The sequence below is a fragment of the Canis lupus genome, chromosome 25, assembly GCF_003254725.2.
Source record: "Canis lupus dingo isolate Sandy chromosome 25, ASM325472v2, whole genome shotgun sequence".
Lineage (NCBI taxonomy): Eukaryota > Metazoa > Chordata > Mammalia > Carnivora > Canidae > Canis > Canis lupus.
The window spans coordinates 39,914,468-39,940,965 of record NC_064267.1 but is presented as its reverse complement, the minus strand read 5'-3'; the positions used below and the strand labels follow the sequence as shown (position 1 = coordinate 39,940,965).

General features: G+C 43.4%; 1 protein-coding gene and 1 long non-coding RNA gene across 22 annotated transcripts in view; one reads left to right on the top strand and one right to left on the bottom strand.

Moving 5' to 3' along the window:
• RHBDD1 (rhomboid domain containing 1) overlaps positions 1 to 26,498 on the bottom strand; it is a 125,239-nt gene that overhangs the window by 16,154 nt on the left and 82,587 nt on the right. The window contains exon 9 of one of the 19 annotated variants that reach the window (XM_035716970.2): positions 17,220 to 17,269. The exons of the other annotated variants lie outside the window; for them this stretch is intronic. Within the exon in view, the coding sequence (XP_035572863.1) occupies positions 17,235 to 17,269 (35 nt within the window). The 3' untranslated portion in view covers positions 17,220 to 17,234. Of the gene's footprint in view, positions 1 to 17,219; positions 17,270 to 26,498 lie in introns of those variants that run through there. 19 annotated transcript variants of the gene reach the window in all.
• On the top strand, positions 359 to 24,633 carry LOC112669819 (uncharacterized). Of its 3 annotated transcripts, none has more exons than XR_007405779.1 (3): positions 359 to 459; positions 957 to 1,260; positions 3,088 to 4,182. It is a non-coding gene; the product is annotated as an uncharacterized LOC112669819 (long non-coding RNA). The 3 variants fall into 3 exon arrangements; XR_007405780.1 differs by lacking the exons at positions 359 to 459; positions 3,088 to 4,182 and adding exons at positions 489 to 581; positions 24,380 to 24,633; XR_003142583.3 differs by lacking the exon at positions 359 to 459 and adding an exon at positions 489 to 581.

The window sequence follows — 26,498 nt, the reverse complement described above, 5'->3', positions numbered from 1 at the left end:
ACTTGCGGATTTCTGGGATGTGATAAGCTAGCCCACAAGTACGATGGTTGTTTAAAAAACATGCTTGCTTCTTCTGTATTCGATGGTATTTAGCCTAAGCCTGAGCCTAAGTGCCACTTTCTTGAGTGTTCTTTTAGGTCTGGTCAACTCACTGCCATCCACACTGCATTCTGATCATGTGCCCCATTAGAGAGCATGTGTGTGTGTGTGTGTGTGTGTGTGTGACACACACACTTTCTCTATCTGTCTCACACACACACGCCCCATGACCGAAACATCTCTACTACATGAGCCCTCCCCACCCAGCCTCGGGAAGGCCTGGGGGGCTTTCTCAGACTGTTCTCACACCCCTGGAAGGGCTGCCTCCAGCTGACCTAGAATTTGCTCTGAAAGGATTCTATAACGGCCTTTGCTGTGGAGAGGTACTCAGTAACAACAAACAGTGACTTATTCTTACAGGTTTGTTAATAATTTCTAGCAGAATAAAACTTACTTTATGAACACTAAGGGAGACCACGGGACTAAACTTTCTGAACTTGAAGTGCCAAGTGAGGAGTCTAAAATTATCCTGGAAAATGGATGTAAGTGAAGGGAGGGAGTATGTTGCTTTCTGAGCCTCCTCTCTGGACGTATCTCAGTGTGTGCTACGGACAGATTAAAAGCTCCTACAGGAAGGCCAGTCTATGGTTTTAAGGAAGCTCTGACGTTTTGATCGAGTGTGGACAGGAGATTCTGAATGAGATGTGTCTAGTCCACCACAAAAATCATGGGTTTTCCGAGCAAGGAGGGGGGTCACTTGGGATGGTTGCATCCAATCGGCTCATGTTGGAGATGGGAGACAGAAGCACAGGGAGGGTAAGTGGTTTTCCAGCTGATGCGGCTACAGCAGCAGAAAGAGAAGCCAGGTCCCTCCACTGTCTGTTCCTAACACTCGGCTTCTTTATTTTCTCTTTTAGGCTCATTTCATCCTGCATAACCCACACCACCTCCCTTGTCAAACCTGGAGTGGACACTGGTGTCTTACAAAAGTGCCCTTCTGCTCCCTGGCTCTGCTGGGGACAGTGCAAGGGAAGGGTTTCCCGGAGCCAGATGGACCTGAGTTTGAATACCACCCCTGCTCCTTGTCCTGCGCCCTTGGACATGTTACCCTCCTCACCGACCTTTGACTTGTTATCTGTGAACTGCAGAAATCGGCTTCGTAGATGTGCTCAGAAGTGAACGAATCAGAGGCTGTCAGCGCCAGGCCCCAAACCATCGAGAGTAAGTAGTACCTGTTATTTTACTAATAACCCCCTTCCAGGCAGCCCCATCCTGGGAATGTTCCCTCCATACAGCCAGTTAATCACACATACCCAGACCCTAGTCACCCTGGACATCTCCCTCTTCTCACCTGGCTCTCTGTGACACATCACCAAACCCTGTCATTTTAATCTGAATGGTTCTCGAACTCATCCATTTCTCTCCATTTGCCCCATCACCACCCCTGCCTGAGCACCTGTTTTGGGAGCCTGGACTGGCATCTGAGCCCCTAGATGATCTCCTCACATTCTCTCTGGCCTTCCTGCAGGCCATTCCCCACACACTTGTGGGAGAGCTTTTGGAAAACATGCACCTGATCCAGTTCATCCTCTGCCTGCCCAGGGCTTCCTTTTCTTTAAGTATAAACATCAAAATTTGTACCCAGCCCAGGACACCTGCCTTCCATCCCTTCCCACTCACTGCTTATCCTTTTCCAACAACCAGCACAAACACTGGATCCTCAGGAAAGGGACTGTATCCCCTGAACCCTCCGTGAGGTCCTCTGCCCTGGGCTCTCATGGGAGCATGTCCCCTTCCTTCAAAGCACATGGCACCCCCATTGCTAATTTGACAGGACTCATTATTTCAGGAATGTGCATCCTCATTGGGCTATGAGCTCTGTGGGTAAGAGGAGTGAGGGGTTGTGTTCACTTTCTCTAAGGATGAATAAATAAATAAACAGATGCATGACTGAGAGGGAAGGAGGGACAGAGGGGCAGCGTAGTAACTACTGTCCTCATTTTATAGATGGCCAAACTGGGGTTCCAGAAGGTGTGTGATTTTCTGAGGTTTCAGAGCCAGCATATGATATGGCCTGGATACCAGGGGTTGGATCTAAGCTTAGTGTTCTGAGGTTTCAGAGCCAGCAAATAATATGGCCTGGATACCAGGGGTTGTATCTAAGCTTAGTGTTCTTTCTCTGTACACCACCAGGTTGCTCTGGACACCAGCACCCACATCTCTCCCTTTAAAATCCAACTTTCTTCACTTTAACCAGTGGCTCAGCAAAAAAATTTGTGGGTTTTTTTTTTTTTTTTTTTTTTTTAAATGGGAGGCTATGAGGGTATGGGAGGGGCCGTAATTGGTACATGAAAAAAGAAGAAATTGCAAGTTGATACATTGGATATTCTGAGCTAAGGAAAAAAAAAAAAAAAGACCATGAAAAGGCACAGAACTTGTTGCTATTTAGACCAAGTATAACCACGTTTCTAGAACTGTTTCTACGGGTCTGAGGATAGTAGATTAAGGGCAACTGACTTGGCAAAAGGCCTAGACCTGTTTTCAGATGCTCTTAGGTTAGAAAAAATAAGGACAGTTAAAAAGCCCCAATGAGGACACTATACCAACATGACTGATAAAAATGGAACAGACTTCTATGAGTCATTTGTAGCTTTAAATACTATAGAAAAAAAAGAATTTATAAAACATGCCCAAACAGCCTCCCTTTGATGTGGCGAGCCCTTTTAAAACCACATTGTTCAAATTTATGTTAAAATGCAAACCCTTCATGTTTACAATGGTACTCTTGGAGGAATGCAATATAAAAGTACAACTGTTAAATTTCAAAGACAAGACTTATAACCCCAGAACAATAGGGCATTCCCAGTGCAAATTTATGAGCTGTTAAACCTCAAAAGGTTTCTTCAATTAGCAGTGAAGGCTTTTGACATATTTGCAGTCTGATATAGGGGCTGCTCTTTATATAATTTGGGGTGTACTGCTTTTATCAGAACTTTTCCTTACTTTTATTGACCTCGGCCGACAACTATTGTGCTTCTCTCTGCACAGCGTTTGATCCTGCTAATTATGCTGTGAGGCCGGGACGGCATTTCACGGTTTACCATTGCTCCTGGGGCGCGCTACAAATTATACATAATGCATTGCATTGTAATTGCTGCATTGTGAACTTGGCTCGCCTTTCCAACATAAAATACCGACATCCAAGTAGTTTTATTATAAAAAAAAAAAAAAAAACCATAAGGGATTCTTTCGGATTATAAACATCTGAAGACATAACATTCTCATGAATTCCAGCTGGCTATTTTGGACACACAGAGGGCAGGCCAGGCTGAAAAGCAAAGCAAATATACTTCATATTAATGTTTACAGAGAAAAAAGAGGAGGCAGTCATAAAGGCAAGACTCGACTGAATGCAAAACGAAACGGAGGGGGCACAAGCTGAAGTGGGGACAGAAGTCCAAACCGAGAAAGCAGAGATGCACATTCTCAGGATGGTCCCTTTGCCTCACTGTGCCTGGAGGTCCTCATTTCAGAAACAAAGGCGCAGAACCAAATGACCACAAAAGTCTCCTTTTCCCCCAAGACAGAGGCCTCGGGAGAGCAGTGGCTTGTTTTCCGAGTCCAGTTTGTAGGAACCTGTGTCTTGTACCAAACATGGGGCCTTGTGCCGGTGCCCTACTGCTTTGGGGGCCCTTGGAATAAGACAATGCCTCCTCTTTAAGGGGCAGGAGGTGGGGTGGCTGCATGAACGGAGCTGCAAGTTTTCTCTATGCAGTACCACCAGGTGGAAACAAAATCACAAGAATGACATCATGGTCAGTGAGGCTCACCGCCGCTGCCGCTGCTTGCACGCCCCGGGCCAGAAGTCCCCGCCCCAGACACCCCACAGCCGGCTACCTGGAGCTCCGGGCCTGCGGTTCCTGTACCAAGCAACACCGAAGAACCAGGCGACTACTCATCCTCGCTTCTCCCCTCCCTCCAAAATGAGACGGTAACATGATCTATGAATTCAGACCAGTTCCTTTTCACCTCCTTTCAGGGAGAAGAATGTTCTAGAAGAGCTTAAGTGGAGGTGGCACTCAATCTGAGCACATTCTGCACCAGTGAGGATGCCATTATCAAAGAAGGGGCTTCAGGGGTGTGGTGAGGCTGGGGTGGGGTGGGTGTGGGTCTTAGTAATTCCTGACAAATCATCACGATCTGAGGACATGCCCATCCCTTGCTCGCCGCAGTGGCTGCAGTTAGGAAGTCAATGACTAGGCATCCTTGTTTCTCTTGCCTAATAAGTGGGCGGGGGGGGGGGCGGATTATGTCCAAGATCCAGGATGAGCGGAGGGCACAGGCTGCCCCTGCAGGCCCTGCCTGGAAGCTATGTTTGGGCTGGCCCCCAGGGGACAGCGGCCAGTTCTATCACACCTCACAGTGTCCCTCGTGCCAAAGGCTCAGGAGGTCACATCCTTGCTCCAATCCACAACTGGTCTCCAAAGAATCGAGACTTGTAACCAGTCAGGTGGGCCATGCTAGTGGAGGCAGAAAGGCTGACTACTTGAACTGAGCCCACTAGTGGGACTGCTCTCGTATTTTCTCCATTGCTCAGACCTAGAGAAGGAACACAGCACCTCGGCTTCCATCAGCTTTACTCCTGCAGCCAGACGCACTCAGTGGAGCCCTCGGGGGGCGCGTTTTCAGCTCTTGCTTCCTGTGGGCAGAGGCGGAACTTGACTTGTGTGTATGGCGATCTCTTCTTAACTATTTGCTAAATCATATGTAGTTTCTATAGGCATCACCTCAACTTTTAATGTGCTTGGATAAAAGGCAATAGTTGAGGAGTCTATGTTTAGATCATTGTTGAAAATTCTAAGCCTAATAGATTTTCAAGGACTCCTTCTTTGTGTAGAAATACACCCATGTCCATGCCCTTCTGCACTAGGCAACGCTGGACGGTGTCTTTGCATCCAAGCAGACTTCCCTGTTCTGCACCAAACTGCCGCCTTTCATTAAGAGCCCGGGTGGCTCAGTCGGTTGAGTGTCTGCCTTCGGCTCAAGGTCATGATCTCAAGGTCCTGGGATCAAGCCCCATGTTGGGCTCCTCGCTGAGCGGGGAGTCTGCTTTTCCCTCTCCAGCCCACCCCATCATGCTCACTCTCGTGCTCTCTCTCTCAAAAAAATAAATTCTTAAAAATAAAAAAGAGAGAGAAAGAGATTAACCAACAGTTTCTGCTATCTAGCTGGGATTGGCCTGGCTTCTGAGGGCTCCGAGGGGAAATGAGAAAGTGTCAGGAAAATCAAGAACTGGCTCACTCCAGGAGGAAGGGCCCTTCCTCAAGGAGATGACCACTCCTGAGTGAGGGCCTCAGGGGCATCTACTCCACTTGGTCCTGTCAAAAAGCATTTCTCCTTATGCTCTTTTATCCTCCTGGCACCACATTAATCCCTCGGAGACCCCACAAAAGCCTGGGTCTGAAGGCTCATGTGTTAGAAATGGAACTGCCAATTAAAGGAAAGGAATAAGCTGCAGCTTTAAAAACACAACTCCCCCCCACACACACACTATGAGACCCGATTTCCCCCCCTGCCCTCCACAGGGTCACAGCAGTGAAGGAGTTGGGGCAGTTGGCATTGATGTTGGTCCATATGTAGCCATCAGACCAGCCGACCCAGGCCTCATCTGTGCCACGGGAGCCCAGTCTGAAGAGATGTATGGCCTAAAAACGGTAAAGGGGGCATCACATCACCTACCTGCAAGGCCAGGGACCCTCCGGGAGCAACTCCAATTACAGGACAATGCCCTTGTCACCACTGCCATGATGGGTCACTCACTGCTGGGAGCAGGCCCCCACCTTGCCCTCAGTGATGGGTACCAGTCATTAAGAGTATCCTCATGCCCGGAAGGAAATCCCTATGCATGTCACTTCCGGGGTAAACTTCTATTTATTTTTCAACTAAATAGAAGAATCAAACAGCCAGATGTCCCTTCTGTACGTCTTTATTAACCAACAAGAGACCTGACAGCTGTCACCACCTGGATCTTCGGGACTCAAAAAAAGCAATACACAACACCGTGGGGCCAGGCCCTGGCTCAGCTGAATCACATCCACAGCCTACGCTCACCACTGCACCCAGAGACCCGCCGTTCCAGGGCCTGACACTGAAAAGGTCCTGGGAGTCAAATGTTAACTCCAGGAAAATTTGGTGGAAAGTCAACGTGCTCTCAAATTGCGGTTCTACTGCGTGATGATCCACCTCGTCTGATAACCTTTGGCAAACTAGGAAACTCACCTTCTTCTTCCTACTGGTGATAGCTGACACTGTTGTGTGCCTATGGTGTGTCAGGTGTGGAGTGAGGCACTGAACGTGCATCATGTGCTAGGACTCTCTCACAGTGATGGATGAAAGGGAGCGTGCCTGACCAGCCGGTAACAGCCAGGAGAGCAAACAGCTAGTTTGCTCCTTCTCATCTCTCTGATCTCCTTGATTTCGGTTTATAGTTTGTAATTTCTAATTCCCCGAGAGTTTCTGAGGCTGCCTGAAATGTCAGCAAGTTGCCTCCCCTGCTTTCCTTAATTTATATGATGACCATTACCTGAAAACACCACCTGTGTGTCAGGCACCATTCTAGATTAAGGACAAATAAGGTAGTCTCTTCTCTTAGGAGCCCATGTAAACCTAAGATGAACACGGATATATGGTGTAAATGAGTATATATATTCACATCCATGAGACCTGTGCACTACAACCAATATTAAACATACATAGAATTTCTAAAGCTAACAAGGCCACCTAGACATCCCCTGGTCTCACAGATCCTGAAACAGTTCAGAAAAGCTAAGAAGACTTTCCCAGGTCCCTCAGTAAGCCTGCAGTAACTCTGGAACTAGAACTTACTGACTACACATTCCTACTGACTACACACATGCCTATGAGTCAGCGCTCCAACAATATATGTGCTCCAACAAGGCTTCCAGCAAAAGGGGTCACTCCAATGGCTCGGATGGCCACAAGGCATTGCCACTCTTGCTCACATAACACATAACCCAACTCCGTTAGAACACTAGCTTCTCTTTGATGTTGGGCCACAAACACTCAAACATGCAGTTGATGGGCAGTTAAACTCCCCTCAAAGAGTTCTGTGTTCCTCAACTAACCACTCCCCACCAACCTGGTTTAATGGCGAGCACACGGTGCAGCTGATTTCAAACCACACTTCAGACCTATATTTGACAGCAAAGTATGTTTAGAACTTTCGAGTGTTGGGCGTACAACGGTAGGAATCCAAACTATTTATTCAGATTGTTACACCCAGTGCCGTGTAAATGGCATCTTTGACTCTGGCCACTCCTCAAGGCCTCGGATACTGGGGAAGGATGCCAGAGCATGGCGAGGCTGTGAGGCGGCCTCCCCACAGACCCTGCAAGCCCTCAGGTCCAGTACATGCCCAGCAGCCATTCTACCTGATGGTTCCCCTGAAGAGAAAAGGGGACTCTCAATAGGGAACAGCTGGATGGGTCAACAGTCAGGATTATGATTTTAGGACAGGATACTCTATTGGCCTGAGAACGGTTCTAAGGCTCACAGAAATGCTGGAGGCGGATACGATCAGTGGCAATTCTGTCCATGAACGGAGCAGCTAAGCCTTCTTCCCATTCGGTTTTCACTCCTGATGGCAATGATGATGACAATCACAACAGACCTGGTGTTTTCAAGAAAGACAATCTCTAGAACTTTTAGGGCTGATTTCCTCATGGTCTAATTTACTACCTTCTCTAAAAAAGAAAACAACTCAAATATAAAATATTAGAAGAGTTCTTGCTGAAGGGGGCTGGGCAGGGAAGAAAGAGTCAGTGGGAGAGGTGACATTTAGGAACTGCTCTGAGAAATACTCCCAAGGCAATGGAGCTTTACTCTAAATAAATACCAATCTCCCACTGGGGATAGTTCTAGGAAAATGGCAAAGCATAGGAGGAAGCAGAGTAGGAGGCCTCCAAAGAGGTCCATGAGGAACAAGTATTCCCAGTAACCATTCACATAAGAATGGATCCCCTTTTCTGGGGTGAAATCAGGTTTGAGGAAGAAAGGATGGCTCTTTAGATAATCCTAGTTTCTCCCTTCCTCATTTAGTCCCTTTGTATTTCTTTCTTTCATAAGGAAGGGGCTCTCTCTCTCTCTCTCTCTAGCTTTCTGCCATGTTTAGTGGGTCACTTGCTAACAGAACCTAGAACTTTCAAGAAAAATGAAAATTCAGCACCTTGGATTAAAAAAAAGGCACAGAGTCAAATGTTTTAACACATTTGAAATGACACAAAGTAGGGCTCCAAAAGGTAAAAGCCCACAAAGGTCCTCAAACATCCCCACATGATGGATAGAACATCTCTCCTTTCATACAGCTTATAATCTAGTGGGGTCAGAGGCACATACCAACAACCACCACCTCCTTGTGAAAGATCTGAGAAAGTAACTTCTCTGAACCTCAGTTTCCTTATGAAAAAAACAACTGACCCAAAGCCATAAACCACTGCCTTCAGGGCAGTTTTGGGGATTGAGTTAAAAACAAACAAGAAGATGGGAAAGTATTTCACAAGTTCAAACTGATGACATGTAAAGTTTTAACTCCTTAAATCTTGGGACCTCTGGGTGATAAATGTCTCTTACTATGTTTGATGCTGTGCACCTGCTGCCTATGAAGAATTGGTACTCAGAACAGACAAATCTCTACCGAACCCTAAAAATAAGGCCTCTCTGGTGCCCTTTTGTAGCCAACAGATGTTGCTGATGGACAGACACACATAAACTAGGATGCTTCATGCACAGACCAATCTTGGTCCATATCACAAGACTTCAAAGAGACAGGGGTTTAAAAAAAAAAAAAAAAAAAGCTTTTTTTGGGGAAAAACATGAAACTATTTTTCAGTTGGCTTCAGTCCTAAGCAGACACCACCACTTATTTGCCCTAAGAATGAAAAGCCATACTGCTCCTAAATTCAATTTTATTTCTCTCTTGTAGACATTTTATGAAACACCTAAATCCTCCCAGCTGGCAGTGCTAGTAGATATAAGGGGAAAATGAACTCAGTTTCAGAAAGAAAGGATAACGCAGCAGAGCTTAGAAATATATCGTAAGAGGCTGTCTGGTTTCCCCCTTCTTTCTCATGGGCACCCGTTTGGGGAGCAGCGTGGGTGAGGGCTAGGGTGGGATATGACCAGGTTCAAAGCAGCCCAGGACACAAGAGAAGACACTGAAGGAGGAAAACATTTGTAGACTCGTGTGAAGAGAAAACTGGCTGCTTCGAATGTGTTAGACTAGACCGTCCTTCTGGCTTCGAGATCCCCTTTGTGTCTCACCACAGGATGTGTTAAGATGATGTGCAGTGTGTTTAAATAAAACAAGAAAACAAACCAAGAAAAATTTAGCGTTATGAAGAAGGAAAATCTCCTAAAAATACTTTACTACGACTTCAAACATGAAATCACATTTACAAAATAACATTTTAATGACTTAGGCGTAAGTGACTCAGGAACATATGGATTAAATTTCCTTCAAAATGCATATGGCTTGAACAATTAGGGGGGAACTTGCTTGGCAAAATTAGCTTGGTTTGTAGAGCACAGCTCTGGAAAAAGGAGAAAAAAGTGTGTCAAACTGTACTCACTGTAGCGTCCCTTTCTGGAGCTTTCTTTGGTGACTGAGTCAATTGGCTACAAGAGCCATTACCTAAGAAACTTGGAACAACTTTCTTGGAAATGGCTTAATTCTTTTTTCCTTATTTAGGCAAAGTATTCAATAAGTTTATAGTAAATGACTCTCCTTCACCCCCAATATTGCATCAAAAATAGAGGTCCGCTTCTGTAAAAAAATGTTGAGTCGTCTTAGGCCCAGAGCAAATGGTGACTGTATCTTTTTGACAATGGGCATGGCTATGTATACAGAGGTATTATTTCCTTTCAATCCATTTGGAACAAACTTTAGAGAATACCTTCTCCCCTTCCCCAAATTAAAGATGCTAATTTTAGGCAAAGCCCACAACAATCAGGCTCTGTTTTACCTGTCTAGCCTTTTTTGAGTGTGACTTTTGTTTGTTTTTTGCTTTGTTACCAAACTTCATATGCAAATACTACCACCACCACCACTGTGAAATACCCTAACATTCATAGTGTTTACTGATTCCAAAATGTACCCTCAAATATCATCTCATTCCTCCCTAGGGAACAGTCATGAGGAGTATTCAACCCAATTTTTAGATAAGGAAACAGAGATCAGGTTCAGAGAAAGGTTGTAGAGCACCTACTAGCCAGTGTGCTAACACCAACTGTACATTCCTGTCTTGGTATCTTTTACTGTTTACTTTTATTTATTTTTATTTTAGAGAAAGAGTGAGAGCAGAGAGGGGATGAAAAGGGGTAAAGGGAGACAGAGAATCTCAAATAGGCTCCACACTGGGTGTGGAGCCCATCATGGGGCTGAATCTCATGACCCTGAGGATCATGACCTGAGCTTAAATCAAGAGTCAGATGTTCAACTGACTGAGCCACCCAGGTACCCCAATTCATTTTTATTAATATTTAATACTCTCTGGAAGACCTATTCTCTTTAGTCACACATCTGAGAATTTCCACTCTTTAAGGACTGGAACAAATGCCACACATTTCAAGATATGATCCTTGAACACTCAGTCTCTAGTGTGATGGTCTTTTTTTTAATGTGTCAACTGGGCCCAGGTGCGGTCTGCAGTTACTCAATCAAGCACTACCTGGGATGCTGTTGTGAAGGTATTCAAGACATGATTAAAGTCTATAATCAGTTGACTTTAAAGGAGATTGTTCTAGATAATCTGGGTGGGACTAATCCAGAAAGGCTCTAAAACCAGAGCTGAGATTTCCTTGAAAAAATAAATTCCACCTTCAGATTGCAGCTTTCACACATGCCTGAGAATTTCAGTCCACCAGCCCTGCAGGCATGCTCTACAGATTTCAGACTTGCCTGTTTAGCGCCTTCAATTGCATAAGCCAATTCCTTGCAACGAATCTCCTAACGAATGTCTCTCACTGGTTATTTCTCTGGTTGAAACTTGAGTAATTTCCCAGGTAACTCTTCCTCTCTGTTCCTATCATTTTATGATTCTTAAGCCATTTCTATAACTCACTGCTGGTTCTATAAGTTCTTTGCAGGCAGGTCTGGGCTTCAGACATCTCTGCAAGGCACATAGCACTTAGCCTTACATATGAATAAATATTCGCTGGGAGAATTAAATTATATAATGCAAAAGCAGAAGAGATAGTGCTCCATCCTCCTGTGAAATAAGTAAACCTGATTACGTGCTCACGGGAAATAGGACAAGCAAAGGGAGGGTCATAGCCTTACAGGTGATGATTTCACCAAGGAGATATTTCTGTCACCTATGAACAGGTTGCTGGTTTCTCCTCACTGGACAGGACAATCCTCTGCAAGCAGGACAGTTAACACTCCTGAGCCTGAGGCACTGAATGATGATTACAACCTTTCTACTTTTACCCTGTCAATGTGACAACAAAAAAGCTCTCACAGACACATTTCCAAATGAGCCCCCTGCAGGGGGCATACTATACTTATCAAAAATTGCCTTCTCAGCATTGTAACAATTAAAATTTATCAAAATACAGAGTGAGCAATTATGCCAACAATGGCTTCTCCTAAAACAAGCTGCAGAATTATAGGTTGCAAAAGTAGAAGTATACTAACAGGTCATCATGAATGCCATAAAGTGATCATATGCAGCAAGTCATAGGCAGGATAAGTGTTCTTAACTTTAGACACTTTACCCATGCTAAGGATATAAATCTCTTTAGTAATTCAAAAAACACTTAGGATCCCTTCTGTGAGCCAGGAACTAATTGTTACTAGTTCATGAGAAAGTAGCTAGAAAGATTTTCGTGGAGTGCAGAGGGTACATTTGGGATGTCCTGACTTAAAATATTAGTTATGTGGCATGCATGGGATTCATTCTTGGGGACCTGGGGGCCTCATAAAGAGGTGATCCATCTTCTACATCACCTTCTCAAAGTGATTTCCAGACCAGTATCAAAGCATCATCTGGGAACTTGTTAGAAAAGCAAATTCTCAGACCCCATTCCAGACCTGCTAATTCAGGAACTCTGGGAATGGGGCATTCTGCTTAGCGTCTGAGAATTTCTATTTCTAACAAGTCCCAGGACACACTTTGAGAAACTGTGCTCTACTGCATTAGGACAATGGCCACTAACCACATGTGGCTATTTACATTTAAATGGATTCAGATTAAGTAAAATAAAAATTCAGTTGCTCAGTTGTATTAACTACAGCAGCCCCACTTATCCATAGTTTTGCTTCTGCTGTTAACCATGTATTGTCATGAGGTCAACAGTAGACCAAGGCTACATCACATCATTCTACTTCGCCTCATCTTATAGGCATCTTATCATCTTGCATCATCACAAGAAGGCTGAGTATGATATTTTGAGAGAGAGAGACCACATTCACTTGGCTTTGTACTGTAGTCTATTGTCGCAATCCTTCTAAATTACTATTGCTGTTCATCTCTTACTGTGCCTAATTTCTAAATTAAACTTTACCATAGGTATGTATGTATAGGAAAAAACATGCAGGGTTTGGTACTACCTGTGGTCTCAGACATCCACCCCTCAAGGTTAAAGGGAACTACTGTACATTTGCAGGGCTTAGCACATGTAGCTAGTGGCTACTACACTGGACATGGAAGACACAGATCATGTCCATCATTGCAGAAAGTTCTATTGTACGATGCTGCTCTAGAATTACTGACAAGCCCCTCCTAGGAGAACCTATCCATATATAGTCAGGTATTATAGGCAGAGAAGAGACCAATTTCATAATTCTCAAGGCCAGATGGTCTAAGTCAAAGGCAAAAAACTGCTTTGTGATGAAGTTTGCGTCTCATATGGGCAACTCACTATAGCTCCAGGATGAGTAACATCAGGGGTTTGTTTATTTAACAATATCTAAGGCTGGGGAGTCCGGTAGTAGTAATGCAGCCGATGTCAATTATCATGTTCCTTTTCATTAATTATCAGGGGTAGAGGTGGGGGTTAAGAAACTCAAGCCTTTAAAAGCACAGGACCCCTGTTCTAACTCTGATGGAACAAGAGACAAAAGTGGAATCTATATGGCACCAGCAACTGTTCATTTCCTGAAGCAGCTGTTACCAAGGTCAATCCTGATGTTGGCCTTGCTGAATCCAGGACCCATTTCTCAGCCGTCATCCCACAAGGACTACAAGAGGCATCTGGCACAGCTGAGTACTCCTTCCTCCTGGACTTATCTCCAAGGAGCCACTGTCTCTTCTCCATTTTCTCCCCATTTTGCTGGTCCCTTCTTCTCACTTTCCTTTGCTGGTATCTTCTTTTCTCTCCATGCTTCATGTTGGACACGCAGGCACTGGGTCCTTGATCCTTTTCTCTATTTACACTCACTTCCTTGGAGATTCCATCCAGCTTCAGGAATATAAATACCATTTATGCCATGCTGGTGGCTTGCAAACCTATTTCCAAACACAACTGTCATCTGGCCTCATATAAACCACCTCCTCACTGTCTCTACATGGAGCTTTCATTATCCTCTCGCTCTCTCCAGGTCCAAGACTGAACTGTTTTTTCCCTACAAATCTGTTCTCTCTGCATGTTCAGGTTAATGGAAATTCCAACTTCCCAGTGCCCTCAGCCAAAACCTTAGTCCCCTCTCTCTCTTCTTTCTCTTACCATCACAACTATTCTGTCAAAAAATCCTTCTGGACCACCTTCAAAACGTACTCAGAAGCTGACCTCTTTGCATCTCCTCCAAGGCACCTGATGGGAGTTGTGGCCTCTCTTGCCTGGAGTGATGCAATTGACTGATCTGTCATTGGGTTTGGGGTCCACCATCTTGAGATTGTTAACTTAATTACATCTGCAAAGGTTCTTCCTCCAGATATGGTCACATTCGGATGGGGTCTTTTGGGAGTCACCACTCAACCCACTATGCTACCTTACAGACCATTCTCAACACAGCAGCCCAAATGATCCTTTAGAAAGCTAAATTATGTTACTCTGCTGCCCAAAACCCTCTAATGGTCCCATCTCAGAGAAAAACAAAAGTGCTTTGACTGGCCTAAAAGGCTCTATGTGATCTGGCTCTTCTTTCTCCATCTTCACCTACCTTCTGGGCACAGACAGCACTGGCTCAGACTAGTGCACATGGAAGGAAGTGGAAGAATGTGAGCCATGTTTTGAATCAGCATCAAGAGGACTCAGGTTATTGGACGCCTGGGTGGCTCAGTGGTTGAGCATCTGACTTTGGCTCAGTTTGTGATCCCGGGATCCTGGGATCGAGTTCTGCATCTGGGACTTCTCTGTCTGCTATTTCTCTGCCTTTATATGCCTCTCATGAATTAAAAAAAAAAAAAAAAAAACTTAAGAAATACAGAGGACTTGGTTATTGACAATACTTGATGAGGAATAAGTCAGGGAGGTAGAAAGGTATTATGAATTCAGTTTTGTACATTTGGGATGTCCTTGAGTGGGTTATATATAATATCAGAAGCTTAAAAAGAGATCTGAGCTGTGGAGATAAATCTGGAAGTTGTTGGCATATAAGCAGTAACTAAAGCTTTGGGAAAAGAAAAGAACACCTAGGGGCGAATGGGTGGCATAGTCGGTTGAGCAACCAACTCTTGATTTTGACTTTTGGGGTCCTAGAACCAAACCCCACATGGGCTCTATGCTCAGTGTGTAGTCTGCCTGGGATTCTCTCTCCCTCTGCCCCTCCTGCTCATGTTCTTTCCACCTCTCTCTCAAATAATTAAAAAAAATAAAAAGAACACCTAGGATGAAGTCATTAGGAAAACTGGTATTCAAAAGTCAATTCAAAGAGGTGCACCTGCCAAGGAAAGAGGCCAGAACAGCAGCCAGAAAACCAGGGGAGTGGGCATCAGGGGGGAAGGGAGGCAAAAGGTGGGGTTTCAAGACAGGGTGATTAGCTTTGGTAGGAGAATGTGGGGAAGAAAAATGATCCCAGGCTTTAAGTACACTGAGGTCACTGGAGAACTTGTCTAGAGCTGGGTGATTAATTAATGGTGGCCATACCATGATGAAATGAAGAGGTGGCAAGATTCGGAGTTGAAGAAGTCAAGAGATAAGCAACTGGCTGGAGGCTGTCAAGGGAAGAAAGTGGCAGGTGAGTGAAAGGCAGCTGTGTTACCGTTCTCTTTCTTTGGGGATGCGGCAGGAAGGAGGCTAGTATATGTTTCGATGTTGATAGGAATGATCCAGTAGAGGCCGACAGGCTGAAGACAGAGGGAGAAAGGGATGATCAGGAACAAAAGATTTTCCTGAGAACAATGATAAGAAAGAGACCTCCCCACCCAGTTGTCAGGAGGGATGAGTTAAGTATGGGAATGGGTACAGGTAAGTTTGTTTGTTTGTTTGTTTGTTTTTAAAGATATATGGGAGAGAGAGAGAAAGAGCGAGTGCAGGCATGCACATAGGTGGGAGGAAGTGCAGAGGGAAAGAATCTCAGGCAGACTCCTCAAAGAGTGTGGAGGCTGATGCAGGGCCCAATCCCAGGACTCCAAGACCAACCATGACCTGAACCAAACCAAGCCAGATGCTTGACAGACTAAGCCACCCAGGTACCCCAAGTTGACAGGAGACTGATGTCATTACCTACAGGTGGATTTTATTTTCTCTGGGCAGTCAAGGCCAGGAGGGATGCTGACATGTATTATAATAGGCTCAGACTCTTCTGCTGGGTCGGAGGAGTCTCCAATCAGACTCAGCTGGCAGATGGAGGGTCTGAGAAGCCTATTGGCTGGGCTCATTCAAATCTGTGGTTGTTTCCAGATAGATGGAAGGAGGACCGAGCAGCAAGGGCATAGGCAATATTTGTAAGACAGTAACTGAAACAACAGACCAGAAAGCTAAGCAGGGTGGGGAAGCAAGAGAGCCCCCCAGGAGATTGTCGACAATATCTGGAGATACTTTTGGCTGTCACAACTCGGGGGAAGGATGTATCCATCCACTGGGTGGGGGACAGGTGCTTCTCAACATCCTATGATGCACAGGACAGCTCCATGCCACCCCAATAAGGGGACTAATCTGGACCAAGATGTCAACAGTGTTAAAGAAACCCTACTCCAGAGCAAAGCTCCTTGAAAATGCAGGCCATTTACATCAGACAGAAGAGGGCTCAACTGGGTATTGAAGTAACAAACTATCTTCAAATTTTCTGTACCAGAGACATTCCAACGGCCTAAACTAAACCAACTTAGTTTTCAGGAAAGGCATCAAACCAAGTACGCAGAAAAGTACAATGTTTAGATACTTAAAGAAACCTATGGATGCCCTTGACTTCTCTTGCCTTCCTTGCCCAGCTTTCCCCAGCCTCTCGTTTACTTCTTTCTCACATGCTAGAGAATTAAGTTCTAATGATACATTCATCTTGACAAAATTCCTTTACTGGAAGTAAATGTGAAAGTCTGAAGAATTTAGTAAGACAGCCTTTTTGCCTGTATACAGAAATGATGAAAGACGAGGCCACGATTAAATTCCAAGCAGAGTAACATAATTAGCAAATTTATGAATGGGTCTTCTTTTCATGGTTCCACTGTCAGGACTAATTACTTGTATTAATTAGAACTGTCAACACATGAATATGCTCATGGAGGCTGCTTCCTATGGTAAAATACGAGACTTGTAAATATCAAGACACTTGGAAAGATGCAGACTTTCATTTATTAGCAGCTCTAAATGATGTGGAGGCACCCGGCTACACAGTGAGCCTTGGGAATTGACTGTAAATAGATTCCTAGTTAATGAATTTGCTGTTTGTTCTTCCTTGCTTAGGCATTAGTCTCCATGTAGCCTTTGGATGAAGCAGCCAAGACATCACTACTTTGGCAGGACCATCACAAGGATAAGAAAAGAGTTCACATGTTACTGGAGAACTGCAAAGAGTAGCCAGGATGGTTAAGGTGGGAAAGATAGCTGGGAGGAGGGGGGCTAAAAACCATAGTTGGATCACCACTTTTAACTCTGTGTGACCCTGGGTAAGTGGACAAGTTACTTAGCCTCGTGGTGCCTTGGTTTCCTCACCTGAAAAATGGGGTTAGAGACAGGGCTTGTCCAGAGTCGTGGTGAGCCTCCAATGAGTCCATACACGCAAGGGGCTTCAAGCACTAGCTCTTCTTACTGTTTTCATAACCACTGCCATCTGCGATGGGGGCAGAGACAGAAGTGAACACTCCCAGAAGGAGATCCTTGGAGTGACCTGCATGGTGATGAAGAGCTCTGGAGTCAGATAGGGCTCGATTCATACCTTGACTCTATTACATTTAATTTCTAAGCCTCAACTGTTGCCCATCTAGATTGGAAGACCTTGCAAACAGTATATGGAAAAAAAAGGCATGTAATGTATTCATTCTGCTGGGCCCATAAGAAGCTTGCTAAATGTTAGTGGCTGAAGTGTCCATTACCATTATTACCTTTCAGGAGAAATCTCCAAAGTTGAAATGGATGCCAAAAGAAAGGTTTGGGTGAGTGATCTAAGATAAGTGGAGAGAGCAAACATGTGGAAAAGGAGAAAGGAAAACCAAGTGGTGGGAAGAGGAGTTTGAGCAAGTGCCTTCTATGCCAGGTGTCCTTCATCCCCTGTCTCAGGTGGCTACCAAGCGCCACAAGCAAGGCTTAACTCCCCAGCCACAAAATCCCCATAAATCCTTTAATTACCCTGTTCATTGGTGAAGGAGAGACAGCTGGGATTCCAACTGGGGCCTGACTGCCTGTGAAGCCCAGACCCATACCGTGTTGAGGCGGGAAAACAAGGTTGCAAAGGGCTTCATCACAGGCGGAGGGGTATACAGATGCTAAGCTCCTTCTGCTTGCTTTTTCCTTTTTCCCTTTTCCCCTTCACATATAAAAAAATAATAACCGAATTCTTGATAGGCAAAGCTTGTTCTGGCCGGTTGGCTAAACTTTACCTGATAACTACCATAAAATACCATAAAATGTTACATAAGGGTCAGTTAATCAAGTCGTTTCAGTTTTAATCCCCTTCAGTACCAACTTGGCAACAGTCCACAAAAGACAGAATTATTCTGTGTTTTATCTGACAAGGTCCTTCCAGAGACTCCTATTTCTGACAGTGTGAAGATGGCCCGTCTGACAGGCAGTGCAGGGGAGCGTTCCAGAAATGACCGAAGGACGTATCTGCTAAGGTCCCTCCTGATTCAAGGATCTTCTATTTCTGAATATAGCGAGATGCAGATGCTACAACGGATTTTGGTTGAAAATCCATTTCTGCATAAAAAATATAAAACTAGACAACTAATAAAATATAGTAAATTTGACCTTTAATCTCATCTTAAAAATCTTGCAATACCTTAAAACCAATCCAGCCAAAAATTTATAGCATCAGAATAATCAACATATAAAGAGAAAATCTAGTTGGTGAATGTTCTGGATAATTTCACAAGGATATTTGTTAAAATACAAGATAACAGAAAAACCCCTGCAGTTCCTAAAGACATATTAAAAAGCAAGCTGATGTATGCTGATCACTGGAAACTGTTAAAACTTATTTTAAGGATAGAACTCCCCACCTCTACTCTAGTTGCTCATTAGTGACTTTCAAAGCAAATATAGGCACCAAAGGATCCTATTGATGATCCTCTAAGGTAGTGGGGAATCTTTAGTAATGTGCATTATTGCTCTTCAAAGAACTCAGTTTTTTTTTATTGCATATTATGCTTAAAAATGAACTTGCATGATATGGTTAAAAACAGCTCTAAGCGGAGAGTGTAATGATGTGGATTCCAGGTCAAGCTCCAGGATGGATAAGCCATGTGGCTCTAGCCAGTAACAAACCTTTTCCCTAGGGTGCACACTGCCAAGGTGGTTAGGACTAGGCCATTCCTAAAGCCTTTACAGACTTAGAATCCCTGGAATAACTATGTTAGCAAGAACTCTCTGTAATTCTTATAAGGCCAAACCACTGCCACGGGGCTCGTAGACTAACAGTTCTGCACAGTTTCTGGAAGTGTCAACAGAGCTCTTTTTAATGGTGCAGCCGAGCCGTCAGGTTATAATCATCTCTAATTGGTGATCTCGTGAACTGCATCTTCCCTAACTTTTAGTGAAAAGGCCCGACAGTTTCATTCCTCTAAGAAGAAACATGTTAAAAGGCAAAATAATAATTAAAAAAAGCACTGTGAGCAATAATCATTGAAATTCACTGTGTTTATGTGAACATTCCTCATCAGTAAGATTTAAGTCTAGAGGACAGAATAAACAAAAACCAAACATGTTATTTTATAATTTCTTAATTGCATGAATTCCAATAAGAATTGGTATGTGATGTAAGATGGGCTTAATGGTTCTTCTTTTCTTTTCTTTTTTTTTTTTTTTTTGGTCATGGAGACATGTTAAGAAACCACGTGCCACCCTTTCTTCCATCCTTCACATCCCTAAATGTTCCCAACCGGTCATTCCCCTTCCCTTCTACTAGCTATAATTTCATCTAGACAACAGCTATTCCTTACTGGCTCCCTCTCTCCATATACTCTTCCTCTTTCTCATACTTGACTAAGTTCTCTGAAAGCAGAAAATGTGTTCTTCATTGTCATTCTGGAGGAAGAGGGGTAGCCTATCTTGCTCATACTTGGCACAGTATGTTTTCCATATATTCTAAAGACAATATATAAAGAATTTAGAAATCTAGGTACTACTGAAGTGTGTGGTAGTATCTGCACCTCCAACTTAAGAAAAAAAAAAACAAAGGTGCTCATTGCCTTCTGCTAGATAGAGCTCCTTGAGGAGCGATGCAGAGACAAATGGGAACCTCCCACTTTGGTCTTCAAGGATCTTTCCACCTGAGGACTAGGGGAGCTTGCAAAGCAATCCCAGTGCCTGGGACCCCACTGCCCTCTCTGTGCACACTCTCTTACCCCCACCTCACCGGCTATAGATCCCGGTTCATAATTTCAGAAAGCTCCCTGGATGATTCTAACAGGCAGGTGGCTGAATACCACCAAAATCTCTAAAACATCTCCTCTAGTTTCTTAACTACTAGTCAATTGTATGTTTGGTATTTCTGGAATTACAGTCCTTAGATGCACCCACAGCCACCATTCACTTATGGAAACACACAAGAGAACAATGGTTATTCTGTTTTCAGAAAACAAGTGAGGTCACTATAGTTAGGAATATATTCATAGTCTTCCTTGCTATTGGTGAGCTGTATCTTTCATAAAAATCCACTCTCCTTTATTCTTAATATTGCCTTTCTTGTATTTCCACTGAATTTAGAAGGTTTTGTCTACAGTTAGCTGTTACCTGTGGGTTGGAAAACATTTTGGGATTTCATATCCCCTGGACTCTCACATGTATCCAGTGCAGGTCCTGAAAAAACTCAACCATGAAATCTGCCACACAAATTCCCAGACAAAGCGTAAAGTCGGCCAAGAAGACCTAAGTTAACCTCTACTTGGAAAACTTAATTTGAAACTTTTTTGATATTTTACAGAACTCTGACTTGCTAAAAATTCTATAATTTCAATCCAATTAATATGAATACAAAAGAAATCACTAAGCTAATAAAGTACTAGCCACACTGCATAGAATATTAGTATTGTTATTGTTATTTAAAATATGATGATGACAATGCTACCGATACAGTATGAAAGGGGAAATAACAATGATTAAGTTCATAGACTCTAGAACCAAGATGTTTGGGGTCACATCTTGGCTCTACAACTTAACTAGCTTGTGTGACTGAGGTCGGCCTCCCTTTGGTTATTAGTCTTCTCTGAAATGGGTAAACACTAAAACCCATTTCATTGTTGATGGATTACATGAACACGTACATGCATGCATGTGTATATAAACATACAAAGTCACTTATGATCGTGTCTGTTATGCTAGGATTCACTTATATTCCATCTCTTGGGGCACCTGGGTGGCTCAGTGGTTGAGAGTCTGCCTTTGGCTCAGGTCATGATCCTGGGGTCCTGGGATCAAATCCCAGATCAGGCTCCCTGCAGGGAGCCTGCTTCTCCCTCTACCTATGTCTCTAACTCTCTCTGTCTCTCGTGAATAATTAAAATCTTAAAAAAAAAAAAAAAAAAAGAATACCATCTCTCCCCCTGCAACCCAATCTGCACACACAGTGTGGTGATTTTAAGATCCCTATCTGCTCTTGTTGCTCCCCTACTTAAAACTCACTGTGGCTTCCACTGTCCCCAGGACCAACTACGAAACCCTTAAACACAGTGTACAGACATTCCCACCTGTCTTGCCACTTAGGGCTCCACCTGAAAAACAAATTGCAATCCCAGACAACTTAGTTTTTTCCAATAGGCCATCCTCACCTCTGAGGGTCTTTATCCATTTTCTCTCTTCCCCTCTTGGCGCCAATCCCTCACTACTCAGTGGTTGTGGTTCAGGGGGAAAACCACAATCCTTAGAGGAGCCACGGTCTAGAACCCACTAACTGAAATTTAGGGTCAATAATCCAGATCACCCCAAACTTAGATGTTATACGTTCATTCATAGAGAAAGGATCCTCATGACCTAAGCATTCCGCCTGCTGATCTTTAAGGCAATTAAGGTAACAGCAGGTGTTATGACGTCACTCCGTCACAGCCACTCCGGAGAAGATCCGAAGATCCATGAATTCTGAGTTTAGAGTAAATGGCATCCTCTCTGTATGCTTCTGTCTTTTGTCTGCTGTAGGTGCAATTCTGAAGTTATTTTCATGTTAAGGAGTTGTTTCTCTGTTCATGTAACTGCAGAGAGCAGAGCAAGGCATGCGTCTTAGAAAATACAAGTCTGAGTGTTTTTAAGGACACCGCTCATTTGATCTCATTATTCTGCCAGTTAATTGACAGGAAAGAATGTCCTAATTGCTCATTAACTCTGAAGATGTCCCCCTTGTATGGTGTCAAGGTCTAAGAGATACAGGGTACACAGCATCTGCACAACTGCTGCTGCTTTGAGGGACAAAGCATTAGTTTTCACGCAGCTAAAAAAACAGCAGATGTTTTTAATTTTGGCTTCAAACAATCTTATCTATAATACAGCAGAATTTGGTGGGGAGTTATTTTCTCCCCGGGCTAATAAGATGAACCACATTGCTGGTTAAATACCATTTTCTGGGGCCACATGACTTTTCACAACCACTGCTTATGGAAATCATTCTTGGTTTGATTGTAATCTGCCAAAATGGCAGCGGATTTTTAGAAGTGCCTCCGAGAAGGCACTCCCTGAAGTTCTTCCATTTCCACCCACCCCTGTCCCTATATGCAAGATCATAATGAGTAAAAGCCTAACAGAAACACACCATCAGCATAGGTGCAGCTCAGGTCCCTTCCTCAAAGCGTAACAAGAAATCCAGAATTTCACTAAACAGCTATGCCCCCATGCCGAGAAGAACGGTTTACATGTTCCTGTGATATATAAAACATTAAAATGACAATTAGCAAATAATTAGAGCTACCGAGGGCTAGGAAATGTCATAACATGACAACCATCATCGTGTCAAAGTTATGCTCAAAAATGGGCCTTGCTGAACCTGAATTATCTAAGTCAGGGGCTTATTCCCCTCTGCACCCCCAAATGTCTTACCAAAAAGCATCCTCCACATGACAGTAAATTACTTGAGGTTTAAAATTTATCTTTGTCACAGCAGTGTATGCCAAAAGAAGGGCCCTGCTAACCCCCAGAGACACAGCTTATTTAAAGTTATAATGAAGACAGCAGGTGTTCTATACAGATGTCACTTCTTCTAGAAGACACTTATTAAACACTTTATCTCCCTTAATGTCGAAGGACTAGCTACGTTTTATTTGCTTTCAGCATCACTGTAGCCAAAAGCAAATTGTTTCCTTTTAGTCTCACTGAGCTGAAAATTAAAAACTACTGGGCTTTGGGTTGTTTAGGTTGATTTGTAAAGAATTCTAAATGCAGTGATTCAAGAGTCAACCCATACTGTTTTCTAGTAACACAAAACTGTATTTTGCAATTCAAAAATGCTCTTCCAGAAAGTGTGCCAGACTTCTTCCCCTGGTGGCCCAAACCTCTGCATTCCAACTGCCACACAACCTTTCGTGCAGATAAAGTGGAACAGATAGGAAAGGACCACACTCGATAAAATATATGAAGCTTTACATTTCGTATACTGGCAGGTAAAATGGAACTGCCTGGTGGCATGGTCCCTAACCTGCATGCTAAAGCAGCCCCTAACTGGGACAGAGTCCAGTGTGTTCTGGAACCTTAAGAAAGAAATCACTGCACTAGGGAGGGAGCGCTAGCTACTGATAACAGGAGCAGTTAGCCTTCTTGTCTGAAGTGTGTGGATAACTTTAGCCTGGGAGGTTCAGAGTAGAGAGGAAAATGGAAAGAGGAGGAGACGCAGAAAGGAAAAGGGGAGACAGGGTCTGGAGAGATCCTAGTTCAGGACACTGGGCTCTGCTCAGTCTCCCCCATCACTCTGACTGCTCATCTGTAGCCTACAGAGCCTGGAGGGGAATGTAAGTGTCTCTGCATTTCTCTGCAACAACCTGATGCCTTCAACAGAATGGAGCTGTGGAGAACATCAGAGAAGGGCATGGCTAATATTGAATACTTTTTAGCAATGCATAGATTCATGTTAATGATATTTTTCCTTTCCTTTCTCTACATGATTCTGCAGAAATTTTAGTAAATGGAGTTAAGCCAAAATAAGCAAATAAAAGTCACCATAATCGTATTCTTGAGAAATAAGGATAAGTGGCATTTTGTTAAGGATTATCCCAACCTTTTTAAACTACATTTAGATCTCCTAAAAATAAATGAGTTGTTACTAAGAACACAGCTTGTATCCTTGCTTCTCATCTGATATACCATGAACCTGCTTCTCTGTCTTTTTAATGGCTGAGTATTATTCTACATCATGATGTATTTAACCTGTCCCTTATCGTGGCATGATTAGGCCATTTGCAATTTTTCCAAAGCAGATGATTACAATATAATTTTAATCAGCTTAATATTTATAGTAATCTTCATAACATTGCACAATTTCAGTCCTGTGTTACAACAAAAATAGATTTAAATAACACAGATGTGACACAGGAAGATTTCTTGTCCCTAATTGAGATTCATGAAGATATATAAATACATATTATGCATGACTCTCACATCTGGCTCTCCATAACTAAGTGCAACAGAATTATAAATAGTTCTGGACCCTTGGAGAACCGCCATGTGATGAAACTAGACCACTGTGAAAGTTATTTGTGATTCTATAATAAATGGAAACCAACATATGACTCTTGATTTTTCTTACCAGCAACACAACACAACAAAACGGATGGAAGATGGTGCATTTTCTGAGCGAGAGGACTTTGAGAGGCAGAGTGGATAGCAGTAGAAATTCCCACGGGAATAATTCCCTCTCACATGGAGAGGGAGAAATGTGTAACAGCCTAGTGTAAAATTCTGATGTCTTAAAGCCACACTTAATGTGAGCACATTTATTCTTTTGTTCTGAATCATTTCTCTTCTAAAAGGAAAGCTACTGAACAAAAAATAGGGCCCTACTTAAATGAATGACACAAATATCCTTAATTAAAATGTCGCTAACGTGTCCATATTAGAAACAATATTTTCACGCCCATATGCTATAAATTTTGGTAGAAATGATAGCTCAGCAGATGATTTATGATTGTGTACAGCAAGCTTTTGTGTGTGTGTGTGTGTGTCCTATAAGGTACCTGAGATGCAGGTTTCTTATGTAAAAGGGTGTTCTTTCCCCACATGAACGATTTCACAATTTTTAACTCTATCAGGATCTGTTGCCTAAACAAAACCAAAAATCAACCAAACAAAAGAACTTAGCTAATCATTTATGGACAGGTGAGGACCACAGTAAGAGAAATGTCATCGTTATTCTATAAGGAATACAGTCCTTCTGGATGTAGCCCAGACTGTTGTAGAGTGGCCACACTCATCTCAGTTTTCAGGATTCTGAATTCAGGAAGATCACAACAGCCAATCCCCCTCCCAGAATACAAACAAAATTCCAGCTCAATTATGTCCTGACTATATGGAAAAAAGTCTCTACTATAACTGACAAATTCAGTTGTGGCCTAGAAATGCTTTTTCTAAAGAGGTTCCACTTTATGATATAAAAGTGTCCCAACTAGGAACACAGAAGTCTGGCCTTCTTGCCTGGTGTTTATCACTTAGACTGTGACCCTGGGCAAATCATTTAATTGGTCTGTGCCGTCACTTCCCAATCTAAAAGAACAAAGATAATTACAAATGCTTATTTTGTAATGTGCTGTGTGGGTATGTGAACCCTCCTAGCACCATGGAGAGGCACTTCATTCTTGTTGACTTGGAAAGAACTTCATCAAAACACTGGCAGTACTTTCTCCTGGGTGCCTACATTATGGGTAGCTGCAAGGATACACCTCAAATGTTATGTGGTTTTTCTCTGGGTAGTGGGGTTACGGATTTTTTTTTGTCTTATTTGTATTTTCCACAGGGAATATATATTGCTTTTTAGAACTAGAATAACAAATACTGCCCAAATTGTAAAAGACCGTGATAGATGAGCTCAGGTACCCATCATCACCTGTCTCAGGTCCTCAGCCCCATCTGCCTCAGGACATCTGGAATTCAAGAAGAACTTCCAGAAAAGGAGCTGAGTGTTGCCCACCCCTGTGGCAAAACAAAAGCAGACCCCCACAGCAATCACAGCACATGTCTTAACAGATTTTAGCACACATACATGAGAGCCGCCTGTCACACTTCCTCACCCATCTCCCCTTTACCTTGAAGGCTAGGTGGACTCTGCCCTTGGCGGGAGGGGAAAGCTGAAAGTCTGTCCGTAGTCAAGTCCAGAAGGATTACTCAGGGGTTCAGCTCTAGGGTGGCCTCGTGGGAGCCCTAGAAATGTAAGTCCAATCTAGCACCTTCCAGAGAGGTCCTGACTCCCAGGCTCCTCACACCTGTCTACTTTACACCTGCATCCCCAGGGCAGGACACTGTCAACAGTAACTGAGGCCAAGTTCACAGATAGGCATATAGATGGTGATGGGATACTAAGTCTCTTGGCTTCTCTGAGTCTATTTCCTTACTGGGTGAAAGTAGGTGTCCGATATGATGACCTTTAAGGCCACTCTCAGTACCAACATATAACAGTTACATTTGAAAATGGCACTACTTTGTCTCATTCTTTGTCACTGACTTCAAAAATAATTTAAATAAGTTAAGCAAAGGATCACAATAACACATCCTTCCCTGAGATTTAAACGGAAGTCATTTGCTTAATATGCTCAACAATGGGGATGCCTGGGTGGCTCAGCAGTTAAGTATCTGCTTTTGGCTCAGTGCGTGATCCTGGAGTCCCGGGATCGAGTCCCACATTGGGCTTCCTGCATGGAGTCTGCATCTCCCTCCAT